This window comes from Sinocyclocheilus anshuiensis, unplaced genomic scaffold, assembly GCF_001515605.1.
Source record: "Sinocyclocheilus anshuiensis isolate Anshui unplaced genomic scaffold, SAMN03320099.WGS_v1.1 scaffold1364, whole genome shotgun sequence".
Lineage (NCBI taxonomy): Eukaryota > Metazoa > Chordata > Actinopteri > Cypriniformes > Cyprinidae > Sinocyclocheilus > Sinocyclocheilus anshuiensis.
In genome coordinates, this window is record NW_015544238.1 from 425,435 (window position 1) to 448,121 (window position 22,687).

General features: G+C 40.0%; 3 protein-coding genes across 9 annotated transcripts in view; 1 reads left to right on the forward strand and 2 right to left on the reverse strand.

Annotated features, from left to right (window-relative positions):
• LOC107697621 (transcription elongation regulator 1-like) overlaps positions 1–7,455 on the forward strand; it is a 15,062-nt gene extending 7,607 nt beyond the window's left edge. For all 4 annotated transcript variants that reach the window (XM_016498416.1, XM_016498417.1, XM_016498418.1 and 1 more), the window contains 9 exons: positions 2,161–2,250; positions 2,368–2,486; positions 3,170–3,320; positions 4,637–4,801; positions 4,989–5,108; positions 5,234–5,413; positions 5,494–5,577; positions 5,716–5,816; positions 6,416–7,455. In XM_016498416.1, coding sequence (XP_016353902.1) covers positions 2,161–2,250; positions 2,368–2,486; positions 3,170–3,320; positions 4,637–4,801; positions 4,989–5,108; positions 5,234–5,413; positions 5,494–5,577; positions 5,716–5,816; positions 6,416–6,617 — 1,212 coding nt within the window. In that variant the 3' untranslated portion in view covers positions 6,618–7,455. The remainder of the gene's footprint in view (positions 1–2,160; positions 2,251–2,367; positions 2,487–3,169; positions 3,321–4,636; positions 4,802–4,988; positions 5,109–5,233; positions 5,414–5,493; positions 5,578–5,715; positions 5,817–6,415) is intronic.
• Positions 7,456–7,631: 176 nt separating this feature from the next.
• On the reverse strand, positions 7,632–9,462 carry LOC107697610 (probable G-protein coupled receptor 151). 2 transcript variants are annotated; one of them, XM_016498404.1, is made up of 2 exons: positions 8,060–9,462; positions 7,632–7,772 (listed from the first exon to the last, which is right to left on the reverse strand). In XM_016498404.1, exon 1 carries the CDS (start codon positions 9,337–9,339, stop codon positions 8,080–8,082), a length of 1,260 nt encoding a protein of 419 aa, XP_016353890.1. In that variant the 5' UTR covers positions 9,340–9,462; the 3' UTR covers positions 7,632–7,772; positions 8,060–8,079. The 2 variants fall into 2 exon arrangements, with proteins under 2 accessions (XP_016353890.1, XP_016353889.1); XM_016498403.1 differs by having other exon boundaries at positions 8,052–9,462.
• Positions 9,463–10,378: 916 nt separating this feature from the next.
• The window catches only part of LOC107697624 (serine/threonine-protein phosphatase 2A 55 kDa regulatory subunit B beta isoform-like), a 51,831-nt gene continuing 39,522 nt past the window's right edge, over positions 10,379–22,687 (reverse strand). For 2 of the 3 annotated variants that reach the window (XM_016498422.1, XM_016498423.1), the window contains exons 3-9: positions 20,587–20,752; positions 19,962–20,074; positions 15,213–15,390; positions 14,868–15,032; positions 12,806–12,975; positions 12,182–12,273; positions 10,379–12,033 (exon numbers count right to left, since the gene is read on the reverse strand). In XM_016498422.1, the coding sequence (XP_016353908.1) occupies positions 11,754–12,033; positions 12,182–12,273; positions 12,806–12,975; positions 14,868–15,032; positions 15,213–15,390; positions 19,962–20,074; positions 20,587–20,752 (1,164 nt within the window). In that variant the 3' untranslated portion in view covers positions 10,379–11,753. The remainder of the gene's footprint in view (positions 12,034–12,181; positions 12,274–12,805; positions 12,976–14,867; positions 15,033–15,212; positions 15,391–19,961; positions 20,075–20,586; positions 20,753–22,687) is intronic. The other variant, XR_001635224.1, reaches the window with a different exon arrangement.

Sequence of the window (22,687 nt, forward strand, 5' to 3'; positions counted from 1 at the left end):
AATGGCTGCAATATAACAAAGAGTGAAAAATTTAAGGGGGTCTGAATACTTTCCGTACCCACTGTATATACACATGTATATACATATACATTCACTACCTTTCAAACATTTGTAGTCTGTAAGATTTTTTAAAAAGAAATTATATGTTTATTCAGCAAGGATGCCTTCAAAATAATATTTAAAATATTTAGCAACTTTTCAGTAATAATAAATTATAAATTAAATAAAATAAATTATTTAGAAAAATATACATTTTTTTTATTGTAATAATACTTCACCAAATTTTCTCTATGTTTTTGATCAAATAAATGCTGCCCTGGTGAGCTTAAAGGTGCAATAGGTGATTGTCTTCAGAAACATTTTTTGTTATGCTGGTTGAAAGTCTCTTCACATCCCGATAGCAATCACTAAGACTAAGTTAAGTGGTCGAAATATTTATATGTATTTATATCACCTGTGGAAGGCTTAGGACCATAGAATGTTCGTCCAATCAAAATGTTCAGTCCGAAGATGAAGGTAGGCTGTCTTGCCTGCCTGTCAAAGTATGTAGACGAACATCAACAACCCGATCTTCCTTCCTGGTATTGTAGTGCTTTTAAAGTTTTGTCACCGGTGAATGACACATGATGTAGCCCAGCGGTTCCCAATTCCTGTCCTCGTGCCCCCCAGCTCTGCATATTTTGCATGTCTCGCTTAGTTAACACACCCGATTCAGATAACCAGCTCGTTAGAAGTGAGCTACGTGCATGAACTGCGTTCCGATCTATATGATCCCTACACAGTGTTCATTGCTCCCTACTCTCTGAGCAACGGAAATCCGTTGAAGTTTACTTTACTTCAGAACATTCATTCACGGATTTACACACATCACACTCACTCACACACACACGTCTTCACATCCAGTGCGAGGACTGGAATTGGGAACCACTGATGTAGCCTATTGTAGTAATGTTGTCTCTGGTATTCCGGTCTGTGAGCCTATATGCGTTCAGGGGGTGTGGCTTTGGACGGCGATTGCAGGGAGGGTGGGACGTTCGCTTTCAGTGCTATCAGGCTAAAGTTAGCATTTTCCAAGATCTCCTACTGCACCTTTAATGTTAGGTGGGATTAATCGCGATTAATTTCAGAAAAAAATGTGCGATTAATTAGTTAATTTTTTTTAATCGATTGACAGCACTAATAAAAACATGTTGTTTGCAAAATTAAGTACTCTAGGAACCATGTGAGTGATCGAGTATCCTGCTCGGAATGATGATGACAAGGCAGCACTGTATTTATTCCTCATGTATTCTAGTTAGTTAGGCCCAGTTTTAAATCCAGTTTATACTAATATACTTGCACTTACTTATACTATATAAGTCAACACAAATCAAACTGTTTATGGCTCAAAGTATTTCACAACAAAATGTCGGAGAGATTTGGCAGGGCGGGATTCGCGCAGTGCGGTTTATATATTTATTTTCTGGTCTGAAAGGTTAAACCCATCATTTGTTTTAAGCTTTGGTCCTCATTAAAATACTCACCTGACATTTTCAGGTGATCAGAGAAGCACTGATCAGTGGAGTTTCACATCTCTCCCCCCTCTTGGCATCAGATTTGATGTTTCTACCATGAAATATGGATAAACGCATATGTCGCTTATGTGATGGATATCCCTTCAAGTCTGTAGTAGAGAGCTATCTGACCTTTGCCACGCCGTCCAATGGCAAAGATAAAAGGCACATTTGCAGTCAAAGGGTCTCATCATCAAGGCAAGACCCCTTCCCCCTATCCTCCTTCTCATCCTCGGACCCCCAAGTGTCTGAGAGGTGCCGTACAGCAGCATATACACTCATCACTCGAGTAGACGTGCTGCCCGTTCACCCCATCTAATTACACCTCTCTCATTGCGCCAATTAGCATGGTGGGAAAAGAAAGGGTTGGAGGCTGAGAGATGGAAGCTGAGGACCACCTATCGGTGTGTGTCATTCATTAGGGATGGTGGGATGGAGGATGAAAAGCAGTGGGCTCACACACCCTGACTCCAGCGCCACAGGAGAGGGACACGCTCAGAGGGGCTCACCTACTGAATGCTCTCTTCTCGTTATAATGGCCCTAATTAAGAGGAAGGGGGGTTGAAATGGCTCTATGACTCTTTTTCTCAATCTCATCTTTTATCAGGTCTCTGCGTTCTCTACATGGGAGAAGGAGCTTCATAAGATTGTATTTGATCCACGTTATCTGCTGCTCAATCCCAAAGAGAGAAAACAGGTACACACACACTTTATTGAACTGCTACATTGTCCACAAAGTAAAAACCGATTGATATCGGCCTCCAAGTATAGTGTACATTTGCCCACTCATCTCACGCCACTGTCCACTCTGCAGGTGTTTGATCAGTATGTGAAGACGCGTGCTGAGGAGGAGAGGAAAGAGAAAAAGAATAAAATCATGCAGGTCAAAGATGACTTCAGGAAAATGATGGAGGAAGCTAAACTGGGTGTCAGGTAAATGCTTAGACCTTTAAGTCAGTAAGGACCATCAGGATAACCCTAATGCATCAGTGCTGTTAGTGTTAATACTGGTGTTCACTTACTTTTGTGCTGGTTTCATTTTAAAGGTGTTTATCAGAAATCAGCCAAGTAGGTTATGAAACAATAATCTATTTTAAAATGTTGGGCTTTGCACAGCATCTTTAAAATGTGCAGTTCAATGGCCGTCCATCTGCATGCTGACTTAGACGAACAATTAAAAAATAGCAAGAACACTGTGAACAACCTCTAAGTTTCTTTTTGTTTAATGTTTTTGTCTGCAATAACAGTATAATGTTTTTTAAAAGAAATCTTGCGGACCGCAAAATTTTGAACAGTAGTTTAAATATTTGATGATTAACTGATTGGCATCCCTAATTCAATGATAACCTGATAAGGTCTCAGTTACCACCACATTGAAGTGAAGTCATTTTTATTTCTGTAGTTCTTTTCACAAGCTATGATATTTCAAAGCAACTTGGAAAACTTCTGGAAAAAAAAAAAATCATATCTTAAATCCCTCAGTGAGTAAAGAAAAAAAACTGTATAAGATGTTTAGGTAGAGGAGAGAAAAGACTTTGAGAGGAACCCATCCTTGCATTGCAATGAATGTAATATGCTAAATGCATAATCTAACAAGGACTTTGTTGTCTTCACAGAACAACATTCAGTGAGTTCGCTTCCAAACACGCCAAGGATTCACGCTTTAAGGCCGTTGAAAAGATGAAAGACAGAGAAGTCATTTTTAATGAATATATGATGGCCTTCAGAAAGAAGGAGAAAGAGAACTCAAAGAATCGTGGGGAGAAGGTGAGGAAGTGAAGTTTACACAGAACTGCTGAGATGTCAGTCCTATTAAACTTTCGGAAGTGGTGCTTGTTATTTAACTGACATTTAATACAATAGAAGCAAGTGTTCAATAGGTGCACATAAAAGAACCAGGACCCCCTACCCAGACATTGTTGTTATACATTGGATATCTTGTGGTAACTTTTTAAAATACTTCACATTCATTGTCATGTAGTACACTGCATGTTCACAGCCGAATACACACGCAGACTGAGACCAAGAGACTGACTGTCTGTTAGTTGTTCATGAGCTGTAATCTGCCCTGGCGTTTGGTCCACACACTCGCTGTCTCTGTGGCTAGGGTTAAGTGCAGAGCGTCTCGGCTGATTGCCTTTGGCAGCTAAAGGTCAGCCATCAAACATTAATGCCAGGGAAATGTCACCTGTATGGGGGGGCCATAGGTTAGAAGGGAGTGTTCACCAGGTGGGGTTCACCAGAGGATGCCCGTCTAATTCCATGATAATCAAACCGTATTAACAACGATCAGGTGTTTTAGACACATTTCTGAATTGTTGCGATGGCCGGTGGCAGCAGTAGACTTATTAACCACTGGCTTTGGACATATGTTACTGTAAATGTATAGTTCAGAAGTGATCTGTTCATCTAATTGCATCCTGCAAAACAAAAACAAATTCTAGGCCTTCACTTTTTTCTATTCTATTATTATCCTTTATCCCTTCCTGTCCTAGCTTTTACTATTTTCAATGAAGGCTGAAACCTTGTATTATGGGCACTTCTCGTGTTTATTGCCATCTTATGAAAAATCGCTTGTTGTATTCCTCAACTGTAAGTCACTTTGGATAAAAGCGTCTGCCAAATGAATAAATGTAAATGTAAGTGAAGAAACATTGTCACAGAATCCAACGATATAAGTAAATAATCATTTGACTTGCCTTGCTCTTAGGTGTAAGAGTGGTGTCATCCCATAGGTATTTGAACCTCCTTCCTTTTACCTACGAGCCTAGATCTACACAGGCTATATTCGAACCTACATCCCTGCACTTATATGTGCTGTGAACATGTCATGTCTCCAACCCCTGTATCACTCTACCTCAATACACTTTTGTCTGCAGATTTGCATTTGGAGTCATTTTGAAGAAATGAGCTCTTTATTTGAGCAACTACACATTATTTGGTGACAGTAGCACACTGGTGATACTTCATGGATTGCCTTTTTTGGGGGTTGAAACTGCAACCGTACCAACATTTTATCTCTTGAACTTTAACCATTAAGCACCAATACCCTATAGATTTATGTTGCTGTTGTTTTCTTTAAGGTCAAGCAAGACTTTTTTGAGCTCCTGTCAGATTACCATGTGGATGGTCAGCAGCGCTGGAGCAAAGTGAAGGAAAAGATGGAGACTGACCCTCGCTACAAGGCTGTGGAAGCCTCTGCAGCTCGAGAGGAACTCTTTAAAAACTATGTGGAGCGTCTTGCCAAGGTTAGTGCAGCTGCTTCACTTTACACCATGCTTTGATGCCAGGCCAACAAGTGAGAAAAACATTGAGAAATGCATGAAAATGTTTAGATGATAAATTCTTTTACAGAATGGATAAAAGACAAATGTAAAGACAAACATGTATAGACTACTCAGCTTTTCCTGGTCCTTGATCTTCATACTCCTCCAGAATCCAAACTCTGAGAAAGAGAAGGAGCTAGAGAAACAGGCCCGGGTAGAGGCCAGTCTAAGGGAAAGAGAGCGCAGGGAGGAGGCCATCCAGAATTTGAAAGCACTCTTGTCTGATATGGTAATAGACATTGTTCAAGTATGGCTTCATATCATGATGCCAGATTGAATATCTCAGTCTTGAACCTTAATCTTAAATCAAACAATGAAAAATTGACATTGAAAATTGTTTTCTGCATGTGACAGGTGAAGACGCCTGATGCAAACTGGTCGGAGACACGTCGGATCCTGAGGAAGGATCACCGCTGGGAGTCATCCTCACTGCTGGAGAGGGATGAGAAAGAGAGGCTTTTTAACGAGCACATCGAGGTCCTCGCAAAGAAGAAAAAGGAGCAATTTCGCCAACTTCTGGACGAGACGATCTCGGTACATAGTGCCCTGATGCCATTAACTCTGTTGTCTGTTAATCTGCTGTTAATCTGACTCAAATTCTTCCTCTACATCAGATCAATTTGATGACATCTTGGAAAGAAGTGAAGAAACTCATTAAAGAAGATCCAAGATGCATCAAGTTTTCCAGCAGTGACAGAGTAAGGCCCGTCTTTGCCTCTTGATCAATTTTTAAAAAACAAGTATTGGAAACAAGGAGTGTTGTACTCCTCTAGTCAAAAAGTTACGTCTTTGTTAAAGCGAAGTCTTTGTTCCTGCTCTTCACCTTTTCACCGTAGAAAAGACAGAGGGAGTTCGGTGATTACATCAAAGACAAGTACATCACAGCCAAAGCAGACTTCCGAACTCTTCTGAAAGAGACCAAGTTCATCACCTACAAGTGAGAAGCTTCAAATATGTGATTATAAAATTCCAGATTCTAATTTTACCCTATATAAATGCAATTATGTAGTAAGAGAAACGGTAAATATAAAAACTGTAACAATTGGCCTATTAAATATTGTAATTACATTATCATAGGATTTTCATGCAATAATGCCATTTTGTGAATAAATAGAGCTACATGTTTACATTTTCTGAAGAAAGTGTTAGTCAAAATGTAAAGGAAGTTGCCTGCCCAAAAGTAATTCCTCTTGATGTTAAAGTGATGTGGAAGTGTTTTTGCAGGAAGCTATGCAGTTGCTATGGTTTACGGGGTGGCTGGCTGCTAGGCCAAAAGAGCATGTCTTTGATATTCTGTTTGTGGCTCAGGTTTATCCTTTACTGTATGGGATGTTTTTACCACCCATCAGCTAAAACTGTATTAAGTCAACAAGCTAAATGATTAGAGTTATGTCTTATTTCATTTAACTGAGGGTTAGAGATTTGTTCAAATCAATGGTAATCATGACTAGAAAGAAATAACTCGCATAAAAAGTTTGTAAAAAAGGGTTATAGTTCTTCTGACTCATTGCATGTCCTTTTTTTGTGTGTCTCCAGATCACGTAAGTTGATGCAGGAGTCAGAGCAGCACTTGTCTGACATAGAGCAGATCTTGCAAAAGGATAAAAGGTTCCTTGTACTGGACTGTATGTCAGAAGAGAGGCACAAACTCCTCATGGCGTATGTGGAGGAGCTGGACCGCAGGGGACCACCTCCTCCTCCCACTGCCTTTGAACCTGCTCGACGCTCCACTAAATGATAACACCCACCTCCCAGATATTTTTTCCCACTCCTTGGGCCCACACTACCGCCGTTCACATTATAGACTCACAGAAACGGTAAATCACTCCAGTTCAAAGGTTCTACTTGTCAAACCTTTTAAAGTGAATGGTACATACCCACTTGCCCCTAGCTCATGCCACAGAGAACATCATGAGATAATGACCAGTCAATTCAGCTAAGCATAAGACACAGACTAAGTATTTGGACCAACTGGAAGGGTTTTTATATAATGCCTTTCTAGGTCATCCCCACAAGGAGACACAATGTTTTCATGTTCTTACACAAACTCTTTATCCGTCCATTCGAGGGATAAAGCCACATTAGATGCTCAACTGGTGATTGCAGAGGGAGGTATGACCACCTGGTGCATATCAACCCTTTTTTTTCCTCCAGCCCCCTGCTACAGTCTCAAATTGCAAACATCAGTTCCGTTTCACACGTCCAGTCTTTTGCTCCAAACTGTTAAGAAACTGATTTGCTGAAATTGGGAGAACCTCCCAATTTTGTGAACATTTTTTGGTGACTTTAGTCACCCACAGGGATATTCAAGAATTATGAAAGCCTCTCTGTGTATATGTAATTTTAACTGACTGTTGGGTTAACATGTAAGATGTTTCTAGATGAATATATATGGAAAATACGTATTCATTAGTTTGTTTAGTGTGTTACAACTGACCATATGAGCACTGGCAGTTGGCCATGTCAACTGGTCTTACAGTTTAATTTAATTGTTCAGATGTTTCTTAAAAAAGGATATTGTTTTTTTGGACTTGCTTTATGTACAGCTGATGTTGAATAAAAGCAATTTTTTTTTTACTTCTGTGGCTGGATTTTGCAGGTGTGCGAAATAAGTGTAGAACAGCTCAAAGCAGACCACAAAAAGAACACAACTCCTCTGTAGGTAATATATATAAATTTATTTTACACAAATTAATTCCCTAAATACTTTCTTTATAGCATATTCATTCTGTAGACATTTTCATTGCCATCTTATTGTGTAAATACTCTCATAATAAAAAGGGGTAAACTGCAGATATCAGTAAAAGTAAGATTTCAACATCTATTTTGAACAATACCATAGGCAGGAGAACGCCATCCACAGCTTTTCGGCATTTTTATTGTCTTGGTGGACCTGTGCGCACAAGACATCACCACACTTTAGTGATATTGCTACCCATTTTAATATATAATACATATTTTTTTTAACAACATAATACAATACAAGTAATACAGTCATTTCCATATGCTCATAAATTATATCAAGCCAGTTTTATCACTTTTATCTTAAAGAGTTGAACACAAACATAACAATTAGTCACAATAAGGGGGCCAAGTTCAGGTGAGGTCTGATCTGTTGTATGTGGTTTTTTGTTCTTTTGTGTTGAAAAAATTTAAAAGGAGGGATTCTCACTTTCTTACAGTTTTCCTTCCTTGGGATGCTAATGTTCCCAGGGCACAGGATCATTTTCGTGTGACTGGGGGCCAGTCTCCCTCTCCTGCCAGAACTGCTCTACATCTTGCAGTACTATTCCATCTTTGTTGGTCGGGCTCTCCTGCTGTCCTCCACTCTGGTCCGGTTGCTTCTCAGGCTTTTGCTCCTCTGTTTGCCCAGGCCGGTGTGGAGGGAGGTGGGCTGATGTTTCTGGTCTCGGGGTGGGTGACTTTGGGGCAGTCGGGGTGTGTGGTCCTGGCTTGTGTTGTTTTGGCAGTTGTTTGCGGAGGGTGAGCCTTCGCCACAAGCCAATGTAGCCCTCCCTGAACTCCTCAGAGAGGGCGAGAATGATGAGAGGGTTGACTAGAGAGATGGAGAACATGAGGAGCTGGGCGGAGAGAGTGAAGAGGACCGGAGGGAAGGCACCATCGGTGTCTAGCGCGTGCCGCATCCAAACCCAGGACACCCATTGCGGAAGCCACATGGTGGCCATGGCCACTGTCAGGCTGAACAGCATCAGGGTGAGTTTGCGGGATCGGATCTGCGTCCGCAGGTTCTGGGTCTTGCTGGACCTGCGCTGGCATCGTCTATACGCCTTCCAGAAATAAAGTAGGGCAAAACTCAAAGGTGTGCAGTAGGCCAGAAGAGGGTACGCCTTGACATACACGGACATGAAATCGTGGGCATCGACTGGCACTGTCTGAACACAAATCATTCCATTTGCTTCTCTTTGGAGGGTGGAGAAAAGCCACTGGGGAATGGGGACCACGCAAGCCAAGAGCCAAGTAAAGAGCAGGACCACCAGGATAGTCTTCAAACGGATGCTCACATGCTTGGTGGGGTTACTGACGTACCTGTAGCAAGCGTTTGCCATTATGGCCACGGTAAAGCTCTTTGCAGCCATACAGGAGTGCAAGAACCAGTCACAGGTCTTACAGACAAACAATCCCAGGGTCCAGCTGGCACGGGAATAAGCAGTGGCTTTGAAGGGAACAGCAAATGCCAGGACCAGACCATCAGCTAGCATGAGGTTGAGGATGAGCGCGTTGATCAACGACAGCTTACTTTTACGCGCGTTGGTGATCAGGACTCCCATAGCCGTTACATTCCCGGTGAAACCCAGGACGCAGATGACTCCCAGCACCACTGGAATCAAAACCCTCAGATCTCCGTGCTCCAGGTGCTGATATCCACTTCTCTCCAGAAATGAGCGTCTATCTACTGAACTGTTCCCGGCGCTGATGTTCATAGCAGGTAATTTATCCATTTCCGCTGTAATAGATTGGTAATTGGAGATAAATTTGCCAGTGTGTGCAGACGGAAAGAAATTCTCAAAACCGCGTCTATACGCGAATAAACTCCGCGCGCTTGTGAACTGACAAGTCCCCGCGCTCTCTTCCCGCTTTTGACTGGATGGCGCGAAAGCGGAGCGACTTTATAACGGACGTTTTGACTGACAGGTGCCGTCCCCAGCTGACTGACAGACAGCGTTTAATTTCGCCTGTCGCGATCCTCCCGAGGCCAATTAAAATGATTTCGGGTAATAACAAGCACTGACTGCTACACACCGAGTTAAACTTATTGCTTCTATGGTCGCCGTGATTTTGCCAAGTAAGACATGTTCCTGGATCAACATCTTTGTTGATCCTGGATCAACATTACTGTCCAAAAATATAGACTTAGCCCAATCCCTACCCCTAAACCTATACCCATAGTTTATTCCTAAAATCAGTGTGAAATGATAGCTGATTAACAAGGGTGTAGAAGCACCTAACCCTGATCGTAAGCCTAAAACAGATATTTCCTGAAAAGTTATCCCTCAATTCTGATTGGTTAATTGGAATGTTGTTCCAGGATAAGTTATTAGCACCTTTTATAATGTTTGCCATGTCATATATATTCATATCCAAATATATATGATATGGCAAACATTATAAAAGGTGCTAATAACTTATGAAGTCTTACCAGAACATTAGATGTGTCAAAGTAGGCTAACATACATTATTTCGGTTCGAGGAAGGAGGTAAAATCTCTCATCAATTCATTCACATTCCTACAACTTCATATTTCCATTTGCAATCATTTAGCCTTGTCTTTGTCTTCCGCAGGAAATAAAAAAAAATCCATAATTTCCAGTGACAATAGAAGCAGGTGACCGTGACAACATCGTTGTATGAAAAGGTAATATAGACAGTATGTCTGTCTCTTGAACTGTCACACGAGGGCGCCATTGTTTAATTTACGTGTAGTGAAAAGAAGAGCAAGAAAGATCAATTTTGTCAACGTCTTTTTCGTTTTTTTTTTATTTTTATTTTCAACGAATTCCATTAAGCATAAAGACTGCATGGCAAATAATTGCATGTAGATACATTCTGAGCTATAAAACTTTATTTCATTAAGAAGTTTACAACTGAAGTTTTTTTTTCTTCAGAAGAGAACATTACTGGTTCATTTGTACATAATAAAATTCCCTGATATCATTTAACCTTCACATCATGTATAGGCTACATCATGATACCGGTGTTCCTGTCATCCTCAGGCCAAAGTGACTTAACTGAACGATGACGTTTTAACAGTCTCGGACAAATGCAGCGGAAACAATGGAAAAGATGACATCTGATTGTTACAGGTTCATTTGATGGTACGCAACAGGTATTTTCTTCATTGGCTCATTATAGATGACATGTTGCATGCAATAATACTTTTCACCCAGCCATGGCACTGAAGAATAAAAAAACAAACGGGTTTACTGTAATGTTATGAGCATACTGAGATAAAGTGGAGACTATAATGCAAAATTCAAGTACTTCAATTCTGTGTACTGAAAATCCATGTTGCTGCAATTCTTTTCCCTTCTTACACAAAGCTATTTTTCACATTTCTTGTAAAAACATTCCCACTTCACAACCCAAATACCACCCTTCCGAAATCCCACCAACCCTCCATCCCTGTCTGCCGCCCAAGTACCCACATACGAAAAGAAGGCACCACAGCTTATTAAAGGTTACATCAAAATAAGATGACAGCATTAAATGACAAAACATGACCAATGGGATTGACTTTTACTTCAGAGCTCCTTTCAAGAGGAATAATCGGGTTTCAAGGGACTGTGATTCCATCCGCAGGTTGTTTGTTTCAACACTACGATCAGCGCAGATCACATTCTTAGTCTATTACGGATCAGTCAGACATTTCAGAGGAAACTGGAGGGCATTGTGTTTCAAAGAGAATGAAAATCCATTGTTTTTTTGTAAAGGCACCCCTTTGTTTCTGATGCCAGGATGTGAGCAAAGGCCTGTCTTTTTCACTGTTCGTTTTGGCCTTATTAAAGATTCATCATATCATTGCGATGAAAATGCCGATTTGTCCAGATTTAAAGAGTCAGGCATTTCCTTCCAGCAGAGAAATTAATAAATATGATAAATAAACAAGTTTACGGAAGAGGAAATGCAGGTACTTAATAGAGGAAGAATGATTGTGCAGGGCAGGATGCTTCTTGTTTTTGAAAGTCTGGCAGCATCCTTGCACATGGCCAGCATTAGCTGTCCATACTTCTCCCTACATCATGGGCAACTTCCTGTTTCTCATCACAAAAGACACCTTGCAATATCCTGCTGAGCTGCAGCATTTTGTTCCTCTTTCTCTCTCTTTTCAGGTACATGGGGAGGTGGTACAGTTGTGCTAGTTGACCTTATCCTGGAATATGTAAAGGTTATTGGTGGCTGCCACGGCGATGATGTTCTCGGAAGGATGCCAGGCAGTGTGGAGAATTTTCTTGCTAAAGTCCAGACTGTCCACACTGATTTCATCTTTGCGACGCTTTCCGCCCACACACACCTTGCGTGGTTTCAGGATCGCCCGAGGCTTGCTGTTCTCCCGGGACGCCTCCAGTGTCACGTCACGCTTCGTATTACGGTCGAACATTCGGAAGAAGTTGTTGTAAGAACCAGTCATGATCACACTGGAAATAGAACAAAGCGAAACATCAACAATATTCATTATTAGATCATTATTTCACTTTTAAATAATTGTGCATTGATTTATCATTCACAATTGCACCAATATGTTTATTAAAAGAAATATTTAATACAGATGTGTAAAACACTGACCTGTCTGATCCATTCCAAACACATTCAAATTTGTCGAAGATGCAATCATTCTCATACAGCGAGCAGAGCTTACTTCTTAGGTAATCGTGGACCTGGTGGATGAAACAGTGACAATTTTGACTGTTAATTTAGTAAACGCTGGTTTTGACGTCTCTAAAAATTCCTCTCTTTTTAGACCATGTGACTTTTAAATACCCCATCATATCATTTATTGAGCATTTCCTGTGTTGCCATATTTTCTAGCCCATTGATGAAAGATGTCCTGATTTGAAGTAAAGTATGACTGTTTGAGAAACCAAAGATATCAGCAAACCATGATTGGAGGTAGGTGGTCTTTATAATTCAGGATGTTCTCATTATAGAGAGCATTTTATTGGGCAACATTTGTGTAGTGCAATATTTTTGGTCTGATTCCTGAAAGACAGATCATAAATTTATAAATGTGTATGTGTTTTTCTTAGTCTTCTTTTAGGAGTACACCAGCATATAGATGAAGCTAACAGACATGGATTAAAAGCCAAAAAAGCCAAATATAATTTAATGGAGCCCTTAAAAAATCAGCCATTAGCCTTCAATACATTGTTAAATGCAGATAATTTGCAATTAAATTAACCAATGTCGTACCTGATAGGTTTCCAGTGGTTTGCTCTCCATGTTGAGATCCCAGACCTTCACTGTCAGGTAGTCACGTGTCATCAGGTACCGCCCGCTGTGGCTAAACTTTACATCAGAGATGGAGGAGATGATTTCAGAGAAAAAGGAACGATTGCTTGGGTCTTCTGGCTCCTCGAAAACTAGAAGAGAGTAATTAGAAATCAAATATCGAAACTTTAAAATGAGGATAAAACATGTCCCGTCCTCTTTGAATATCCCATCTCACTCAGAATTACATCCCATTACAGAAGTAAAATGGATTGTGTGTGCCATTTCATGTTGGCTTTAAAAACAAGCAACTTTCTAAAGAATTTTTTCTGAATCACTTTCACTGTTTGCTTCCCAACATGTCATAAATCTGCCTGCCTCGCCAGGAAAATAATACATCTGTCAGAGCAGAGAAACAGATATTTATCATCTACTATCGATTATCCCCTCGCTGTTTTGTTGACTCAGTTGCGGATTATCCTGTGATGTGTCTGAGCAGGCATCTACACACCGGATGAAAAAACACGGACAGAGGGGAAGGAAACAGATCAATGCTTGCAGTGATATTTGGGCACTGGTGGACTGCAGGTGTTTGTCATGGAGCGTGCCATGTCACATTGTGAGCCTGTCCACCTGCAGTCTTGCTGGGTGTCATTCAGAGGGGGCTAATGAGTCCTCTGGGGAATGATGTGAGGGGCTACGGCCCTCCGCCCAGACTCTGCTGCTGCTTGGAGCCCTGCTGGGTTTGGTTAGCCTCCCCCGTCTGACACCGCAGATTGATTTTTAAGAATATTCTCTGGGATGCCTGGAAGATTTATTAGTGTGGATGGAAGGAACAACACACACGCACACACTATGCAATAGAGAAGACATTGAGGAGGTCTTTCCTGAGGCAGACTGGCACATCCGCCTGCTGTTAGATCATGTACCAAGGAAAAAATTGGCACGTGTGTATAATTTAGGTCAGTGTGGTGCTGGAGATACAAACCAAGGCGGCTAAAACTGAAGCCCTCACAGTTGTCACCCCCTCCAGCAAATCTGGCCTTTTAAAATTCAGCAGCAGTATGTAAATATCTATGCAACAGGATGTGAACACATGGACCAGTGAGCACGTCAATAAAACTAAGGAAATGACCAAATTCTTTCAGCGGTGTGAAAACTATAGGCACAGCTATCTGTCCTTGAGCACTGATTTTTATGCCAAGCTTAAATGTCAATGCATTCAATCCGATCATCAAATGCACATGGAAGCCTCCCACCTCAAACTGCAGACCAGAGCGCCTATGACTTAAGAAATGGAAATGTGTCAATTTGTGGTTATCAATTCAGCCATGTGCAGCCAAAGGGGATGCCACTGTATACCACCAGTACAGGTTCATCAGTCTGCATTGTGTCCAATCCCCAAATGAAATTAGCCAGTTAAGCTCAAGGAGACGCAATCATATTAAAAATTAGCATAATCTTCACCTCCAACGCCCTCGCCCTAAGTGGAAGATAGGCTAATCCCTGTCATGGTGTATGTAGTGGCTGTGCTCTCTAGAGACAACAGTGCTTCTGGAGCTGTACTGGCCCTTGCATTTGTAATGTTACAATAAAGGTTGGTAGAATGCAGTAAGGACTCACTTAAAAAGGTCTACAATATGTTAACGACTTTAAAGAAGCTTTATTAGTGGTGTTTGCTCAAGCAAGCATCACTATTACCTATTGGGGCTTTGTTCAATCCCTAATCCTAAATATTGAATGTCGATGCATAATAACTCATCCCACACTATTTGTGCTAGAGACATGAAAAATACCTAAAATCCTACAGTTTGGTGAGGAATGCTGTGCTATTACTTTTCTAAACAATCAGCCTTTGTTTCTTTCTGTTGCATTTCTTTCTAATATGCTGATCTGGTGTATAAGAAAACATATTGCTGTTCAATAATTTGTGGAAATATTTTTTTAGGATTCTTTGATAAGTATGACCCCTAACTTTTGAACGATAGTGTATGACATGTAGACATGTATGTCATTTTTTTGTTCTAGGGTTGCACTGACTTACATTTTGAGTGGTTGTCACAGAGCGCTGATGCCCTCATGTCACACAGCCGTATGGAGCCTTTACTGCTACTGTAGACAAAGGTGTTGCACTGGTGAGGGTGAAACTCTGCTGCCGTTATCACCTCCGTCAGCTCCTCCATGTTCACTGGCTTAATGTCTACAATGTCTGAAAAAGCAGCTAAGGAAAACTTATCAACTTGTAGGTTTAGTAGTAGCACAAATAATGGGGAAAAACCCATTTAGATTTACAACTAAGTCATTTAAAATTGTGCTGGGCCCAGTACTTAAGGTAGACTTTCTTTTACAAAAACAAGTTTTTGTCAAATTTAATGACATGAAAGGATACTGAAACTTCTGTTTGTGATCTCCAGGTTCCAAAGGTTGATCCTCAAGTCATCGGTGGACATAAAGGTTTCATAGTCGCTGTTGACAGAGATGGAGTTGATGTGGTATGTGTGCGCATTGGAAAACACTCTCCGAGGTGTGGCCTCAACCATGAGGTCCATGGGCCGGAGTACTGGCACCTGAGAGAAGACGAGACAGAAAAAAAGGTCAGAATCTGCTGTAAAAATTACAACCGCCACAACACAGTCATCCTTTATCCAAAGATTGTTGGTCATATCACCACTAGGGACCCTCTTGTTGTTCATCAGCAAGAACTGGGACATACATAATAAACCAAAACTCTATTTAAAGAATGCTGAATTAAGCAGCAGGTCAGAACAGGGAGAGACTTTTGCTTATTTTTATATTCAATTTTTTTTTTCAAAGGAAGTAGCCGTTTTTATTCATTTTAAAAGTGTTATCACTTTTGTCCAAAGTACAAGCCATCAAGTGTGATATTCTGGAATGTAATGCAAACTAAAGGCTATTGACTGCATACATTAACACAGGGAGGAAAACTGAGCTCCTCAAACCATATCATGGGGTCTTGAATAATTGGTAGAACTGATTAAAAATGCACGATTAACCTTTTTTACAGTTCTATATTTGGCACCTCACATATAATTGTGGCTAATGACCATTTTGATGGTGCTCGATGTGCATTTGGCATTTTGTGGGCTGGGACCATCCAGCGGGACACATTTTATAAAAGTCCACTGAACTACACTTCCTGATGTGAGCTGGTGCCCAGAACAGCACCAATGCCCCACCCGCAGGTCCTAATTGCAGTATGCAGATGTGGCCTGTTTAACTGACGCTGAAGTTTAAAGCCAGTGCATGTCGTTCCAAAAAGAGAGTCACTCATTACCACATCACAGAAACACTTCTGACTTATGTGAGAGGCATTCAAATCAGTCCTTAGTGGCTTTTAAATCACTATTGTAATGTTTCAGCTGCATTCAGATAACAAGCTAAAATGATTCAGTGGTGGAGGATGAATGCAGTGAGCTTTTAAAGTTGAATATGTATATTAGGTTGTTTTGGTTTAGCTGTGCACGCTCAAGTGCACACATTAGAATTTCATGTGCTGTTTGTTTATCATGCTGACAGATTTATATGTCATCCTTTTATTAGTCTCAGCATAAGATGGCACACCCATGGACCACCCACAGTTTATTCACTGACCATCTGATGTTTTCATAAGCATCTAATATTATTTTCATAAGGGTGCAATGTATGGCTTTTAGGAACTAGTTAATGGATTTGACATGTTGTCATCAACAGTTTAAAAGATAAGGCATCTAGTAGCAAGTAAGTCTATACCACTTTGTACATATTGAACTCTATTAATTTGTGATTCCAGAAGTTTCAAGAACTGGATGTACTTCAATAGTTATTGAGTGAAAAAAGAAATATGAATTGATTTTTGTATTAGTTATATGTTTTTGCAGCAATTAAATTATGTTAGATTGTTTTAATATCATAATATGAATTATATTAATAATAAGAATTTAAATAATTTGAAGTTTGCTGAGGCCAAATACTGGACCCTAGCCCCCTGGTTGAAAACCATTGCTTCGTTCTTTATCCAAAGATTGTTGGTCATATCACCACTAGGGACCCTCTTGTTGTTCATCAGCAAGAACTGGGACATACATAATAAACCAAAACTCTATTTAAAGAATGCTGAATTAAGCAGCAGGTCAGAACAGTGAGAGTTTTGCTTATTATATATATATATATATATATATATATATATAATATTTTTTTCAAAGGAAGTAGCTGTTTTTATTCATTTTAAAAGTATCATCACTTTTGTGCATAGTACAAGCCATCAAGTGTGATATCCTGGGCTGTAATGCAAACTAAAGGCTAGTATACATTAACAAAGGGAGGAAAACTGAACTCCTCAAACCATATCATGCAGTCTTTAATAATTGGTAGAACTGATTAAAAATGCACAATTAACCTTTGTTAGAGTTCTATATTTAGCTCCTCACATCTAACTGGGGATAATGACCATTATGATTGTGCTCAATGTGCATTTGGTATTTTGTGGGCTGGGACCATCCAGCGGGACACATTTTATAAAAGTCCACTGAACTACACTTCCTGCTGTGAGCTGGTGCCCAGAACAGCACCAATGCCCCACTTGCAGGTCTTAATTGCAGTATGCAGATGCGGCCTGTTTAACTGACGCTGTTTTAGAGGCAGCACGTCGTTCCAAAAAGAGAGTCACTCATTACCACATCACAGAAGCACCTCTGCCTTATGTGAGAGGCATTCAAATCAGTCCTTAGCTCTAAAATCACCCTGTAGCCTTTTAAACCACTACTGTAATGTTTCAGCTGCATTAAGATGCAGACCTAAAATGATTCTAGGATGAATGCAGTGAGCTTTTAGACAGGAACAAGTGCACACATTAGCATTTCATGTGCTGTTTGTTGATCATGCTGACAGATTTATATGTCATCCTTTTATTAGTCTCAGCATAAGATGGCACACCCATGGACCACCCACAGTTTATTTACTGACCATCTGATGCTTTCATAAGCATCTGAAATTTTCATAAGGGTACAATACATGTCTTTAAGGAAGAACTAGCCAATGGATTTGCCATGTTTTCATCAACACTTTGAAAGATGAGGGACCTAGTAGCAAGTAAAGCTCTGAGCAGAACAATTATTCCAAGTAGTACAACTAAAAATAAAGGTTCCAAAGGGGAGTTTTCACTGTGATTCCATAGAAGAACAATTTTGGGGTTCCATAAGGACCTTCCAGTGAATAATTCTCAAAAGAATAATTTTTTCTTGGTGTGAAGAACATTTTAATAATATAAATAAACTTTTTCCACTATAAAGAATATATTATGCATTGGAAAGTCTAAAGGTTCTTCATGGGACCATCAATGCCAATAAAATAACCTTTTTTTAAGAGTGTATTCAGAAATCTGGCTACAGGAATCTGTCCTTTTTTACATTTAAAATAACTGTGGAATCTAGAAAGGTCCCTCTGTTTCTAATGTCTCTTGAGGGAAAATAACCTCCTGTGCCAAGCTCAGCAGTCCCACATTAGTTCAAAGAGCAAACAGATCACACGGGAGGAAAGGAGAGAGCGAAAGACCATGGAATAGATAAGAAAACGCATTTATTGTCTACCACTGAGACAGGCAGGGGGATGGGGGATTGGCCAACACCTTGCTTTCAGTTTTTATGGCACAGACAGCATTAGTAGGTCAAATATCACAAGAATCCATTTTGATTTGCTGTATTGTTCTAAAAGGTCAGGTATCCGCTGGCTTTAAATGGCACGGCGGTCACATCTTGTATCACGTCAGCTCGTGAACTGCAGAAACTAGACCAATGCAAACCTTAGGGGTAAAATCGCATACTGAGACAAGAGTAAGATCACAGCGCTGGCACTAGAGACTGCCAGAATACATGACATGTGTCTCATCCCTCCCCTCCTCCCTCACTACTGGAGTTCCATGATAAACCTGTCTCCACATCTCCACCGCACATACATTTCACGGTCCAAATGGGATTGCCGCCCGCTCCGTGCCATCACCCCGGTGTCAGGCTAATCTTCTGCCCGGACAGACAATGTTTGTGGAGTGGAGTGCTTTAATCCATTAGGCCGTGGAGCAGAAAACAGACACCACACCAAACATTAATGGGTACTAGGAGTCGCACCCTCTTTGTATCTGTATTCAATTTGGAGGGATGAGTGGAGAACGAGTGAGAAGGAGAGCAGAGGGAGGAATGATTGTGAGCCCCTTCACTGCACATTATCGTCTGTCTTTGTCCTTGCTGTTTGATTATGAATGAATCCCCTTTGGTTGCTGACAGCTCATCATTTGTCAGCATTGATGCTGAACACAGAGAATGAGATTTTCTTGTGAGAATGTGAGCAAACAGCAGCAAGCCATTTACGAGATTGAAATAAATATACTTCAGTGTAGGATGAAGTGTAACTGTTCAACTACAATATCTGCGATTTCAGCTTCTCTAAAAACCAGATTCTTAGAAAAGCTAACTACAGATTTCAGCATGCATTACCGTCAGCTAAACAACTGGAAACTTAGACATGGGTTGTAGGAGTGAATCTTACAAAACCTTGGAAGAACATGTCTGTGTCATGTTAAATTCTAAAATCAGAAGAAATAAATAAGAAATTAGATTATGCTTAAAGAAAATGAAGGCTGTTTTAAAGACTATTCATATTTCCTGTATTGTGAAAATGTTCATGACAATTAAGGACATTCACATTTTTTTATTTCTTTTTCTCATTACTGTAATGGAAAAAAAAAATATATTATTGTAATACAAAATAAATAAATGAATGAAATAATAGTTGAATGGTAACGTATTTATAAATCATTGTAGTATTTATTGTACAAAGTTTCATTTATGCTGATTTAAATAAAAAACATTATACTACCCTAATGAGAATTTAATGTTAATGAGAATTATGGTAATTAATTGTCATGAAAATAATGTCGCAAAGCAAATGTTATTAATGCCCTTAGAAATAAACTTCATTTTCTTTATGCAAAATATATATATTTTTTTTTGTTTATTGTCGGAGTCATTCATAGATATTCTGACATATCTAGTGAACAGGTATACTAAATATTGAGTGTGCATATTTTGCTTGCATTTGCTTGTCTTTATTGTGTATTTGTAGGTGGTGATAAGACAAGCATGCTAACCTGTAACGCGGTGATGGTGGTCGGGTCTCTGATTCTTCCATCTTCATCCTTCAGGTTATATCCCTCCGGTCTCTTATCCCTCTCACTGATCTTCCACAGTTTCACAGTTTTATCTGAAAATAAACCATTACACACAGAGCAGCTTTAGTATACCATTTGGAAGGAAGCAAAGCATGATAAAAAGAGAAATTGAGAGAAAGAAGAAAATAAGAAGGTGGGCAGTGGGAAATTTTGCAGTCTGTGGGACACAATCTGGCACACGTCTGGAAAAGATCCAGCACCAACAGAGAATGTAAACCGTAGCCATACCATCTGAACGTGGGGAGCTGTATGATGTCATTGGAAGACTTGGCTACTGTTCCAACAATCTTTTGTTAAAATGACAGCAGCTATCACAAATAAATAAGAGCTCACATTAAGACTGAGATCCTAGTTTGCGGGCTAATGCTGTTAGTGAAGTCTGATTTTGCTTGGACCTCACTGACTTTCAAAATATCTTCTTTTGTGTTCCACAGAAGAAAGTCAGTCATACACCTTTGGAGTAATGTGAAGGTGAGTAAATGATGGCAGAATGCATCATTTGCATTTCCCTGCACCTGCATTGAGATCTCAATCGTGGACTCACCATTGGTGGAGAGCAGGAAGTAGGCAGCATTCTGCTGAGGCAGCCAGCGTATCTTATTGATCTTCTCCTCAATCTCTAAACTCTTCAGGTAGTCAAACTCCGGCTCGTGACTCTGAAATGTGCTGTAAACATTATACTCCCCACGTCTGTGAGGCTGGTTCTTGCTCTGTGGGAGAGAGGAGAGAAATGTCACCATCTAAGCTCTGTTGAAAAGACCTGTGTAGCTCATTACTAGCATATGTTGTGTTATGCTTGTATATAGCTACTAAATGTGGGGGGAAATCTGTGGCAAAATAGCTACATTCTTATTGGTAATGGAAAGCATAATCAAATTAGTCAAAACTATATAATAAATGAACACAAGCAAGGGATGGAGAATGTGTAGAACTTTGTAAATAATGAGCACTGAGATCAGTGGAAATCTGCAGAGCTTTCTGCCTGTGAACATCCCATAATGAGCTGCTGATTCTGTTAACAGCTAATTGCAGGTTTCCTGGTCACAGTTGAACTATTACATTAATTCATTCGCAATCAATGGAAGCCAGGAAATAAGGAAGTTTTCACGTTGGGAACCATCAAAATCAATAATTGTGTAAACCACTCATGCAGGTAAATTAAAGTAAACAGAGAAGGAGTTCCTCTCTAGAGGGGGCTGTAAGAATCTACCCGTGTGTATGAAGTTGTAGCGTTTAGGGTATTGTGCAGAAGGTATTGACTGACAGCATAGCATCTATTTTAGAGGAAGATTAAACTGAACTGAACAGAAAAATCAGGTATTAGTGGGGTAACTACCTAAAATTTGTAATGTTACAGTAGTTCAGTAGTGACAGTTTTCCAATTACAAGCTACTTTTTCCAAAGAGTAGCAGTGTAGCGTGACCAAACACCAATGCATTGTATTGCTCACAGCTTTACTAAATGGCTCTCTCTCTCATATAGTATGTTGGAAAGTCTAGTTTATTTCAGTGAGTCTGATTCCTTTTGGACTGTTTATGTAAATGAACAGATTCAAAAAACGATTCACTGATTTGAAACTCTAAATACTATTCCAGGCCTTTTAAAGCTGAATATTTCGGGTGGGCACAGGACACTTTCTGATCATCTGTCACTGCCATTGTTTTCGAAATGTGATTAAAATGGCTACATCAGTAACCATACTAATTTCGGATTAATTGAAATGCTGCTGTTTATTACTACTGTATGTTTTTGAATCAATCAGGTGTGGTCTGTTTTTTTTTTTAATTTTTTTTTTAATGTCATTGTTTTTGTCCCAGAAAAATACAACAGTGTTGGGAGTAACGCATTACAAAAGTAATAATATTACAGTAGTATATTACGTTTTGCTGTAACGCAGTAATTTAACGCATTACTAATAAAATGTGGGTAATATTATTACTCATTACAAACTCTGTAACGCAAGTTACAACAACATATTTTAACTCTAAATTAAGTGGCGAATTTACCAACACCGCAAAACAGCACCAGAGAAAAAATTCCGCGGGTAAAATAGTTTGTCTATCTTCTGTTGCTGGAATTAGATGGTTGAGATGACTGCAGAGACGGATTCTACATTTGTGAGATGGACACACTCCTGTTATTTTCAGTTTATCGGAGAAAAGGATAAGAATGCTTAGCAATATGTGCGACACCAAACTCTCAACATGGAGAAATAGCACGAGTAAAACTTGGAAACACCTGGACTGGTGCCACTTAACACGGTTCACTTTTTGGGGGTTTTCCACTGGGTACCTGGTACTTTTTTTAGTACCACCTCGGTTGGGGTTCCAAGTGAACCGTACCGTTACCAAAACCCAAAACGTAAACTCTGCTGATCACGATTTGGCCGGAGAGAATCGTCACTACCTGCGTCACTGAACTTGCGACACAAACACAAAAGAACCGCTAGATTTAAATCAGCACAGCCAGCGAAGGATCGAACGCAACTGTTTTGAACTAACGCACCTTTTTTTTAAACAACCACAAAGTTTTGTTGTCTGTTGCGGAAGAACAGATGTTCCTCTCGTTGATAGCAGGGGAGCTGATCCAGCGAGAGCTTGATGGGGCGACGCGGAATGAAAAAGTTTTTTTTAGGAGTCGTGGTA

Excerpts from the sequence above, each read along its gene's own strand:
- LOC107697610 (XM_016498404.1), bottom strand. The coding sequence starts at position 9,339 with ATGGATAAATTACCTGCTATGAACATCAGCGCCGGGAACAGTTCAGTA.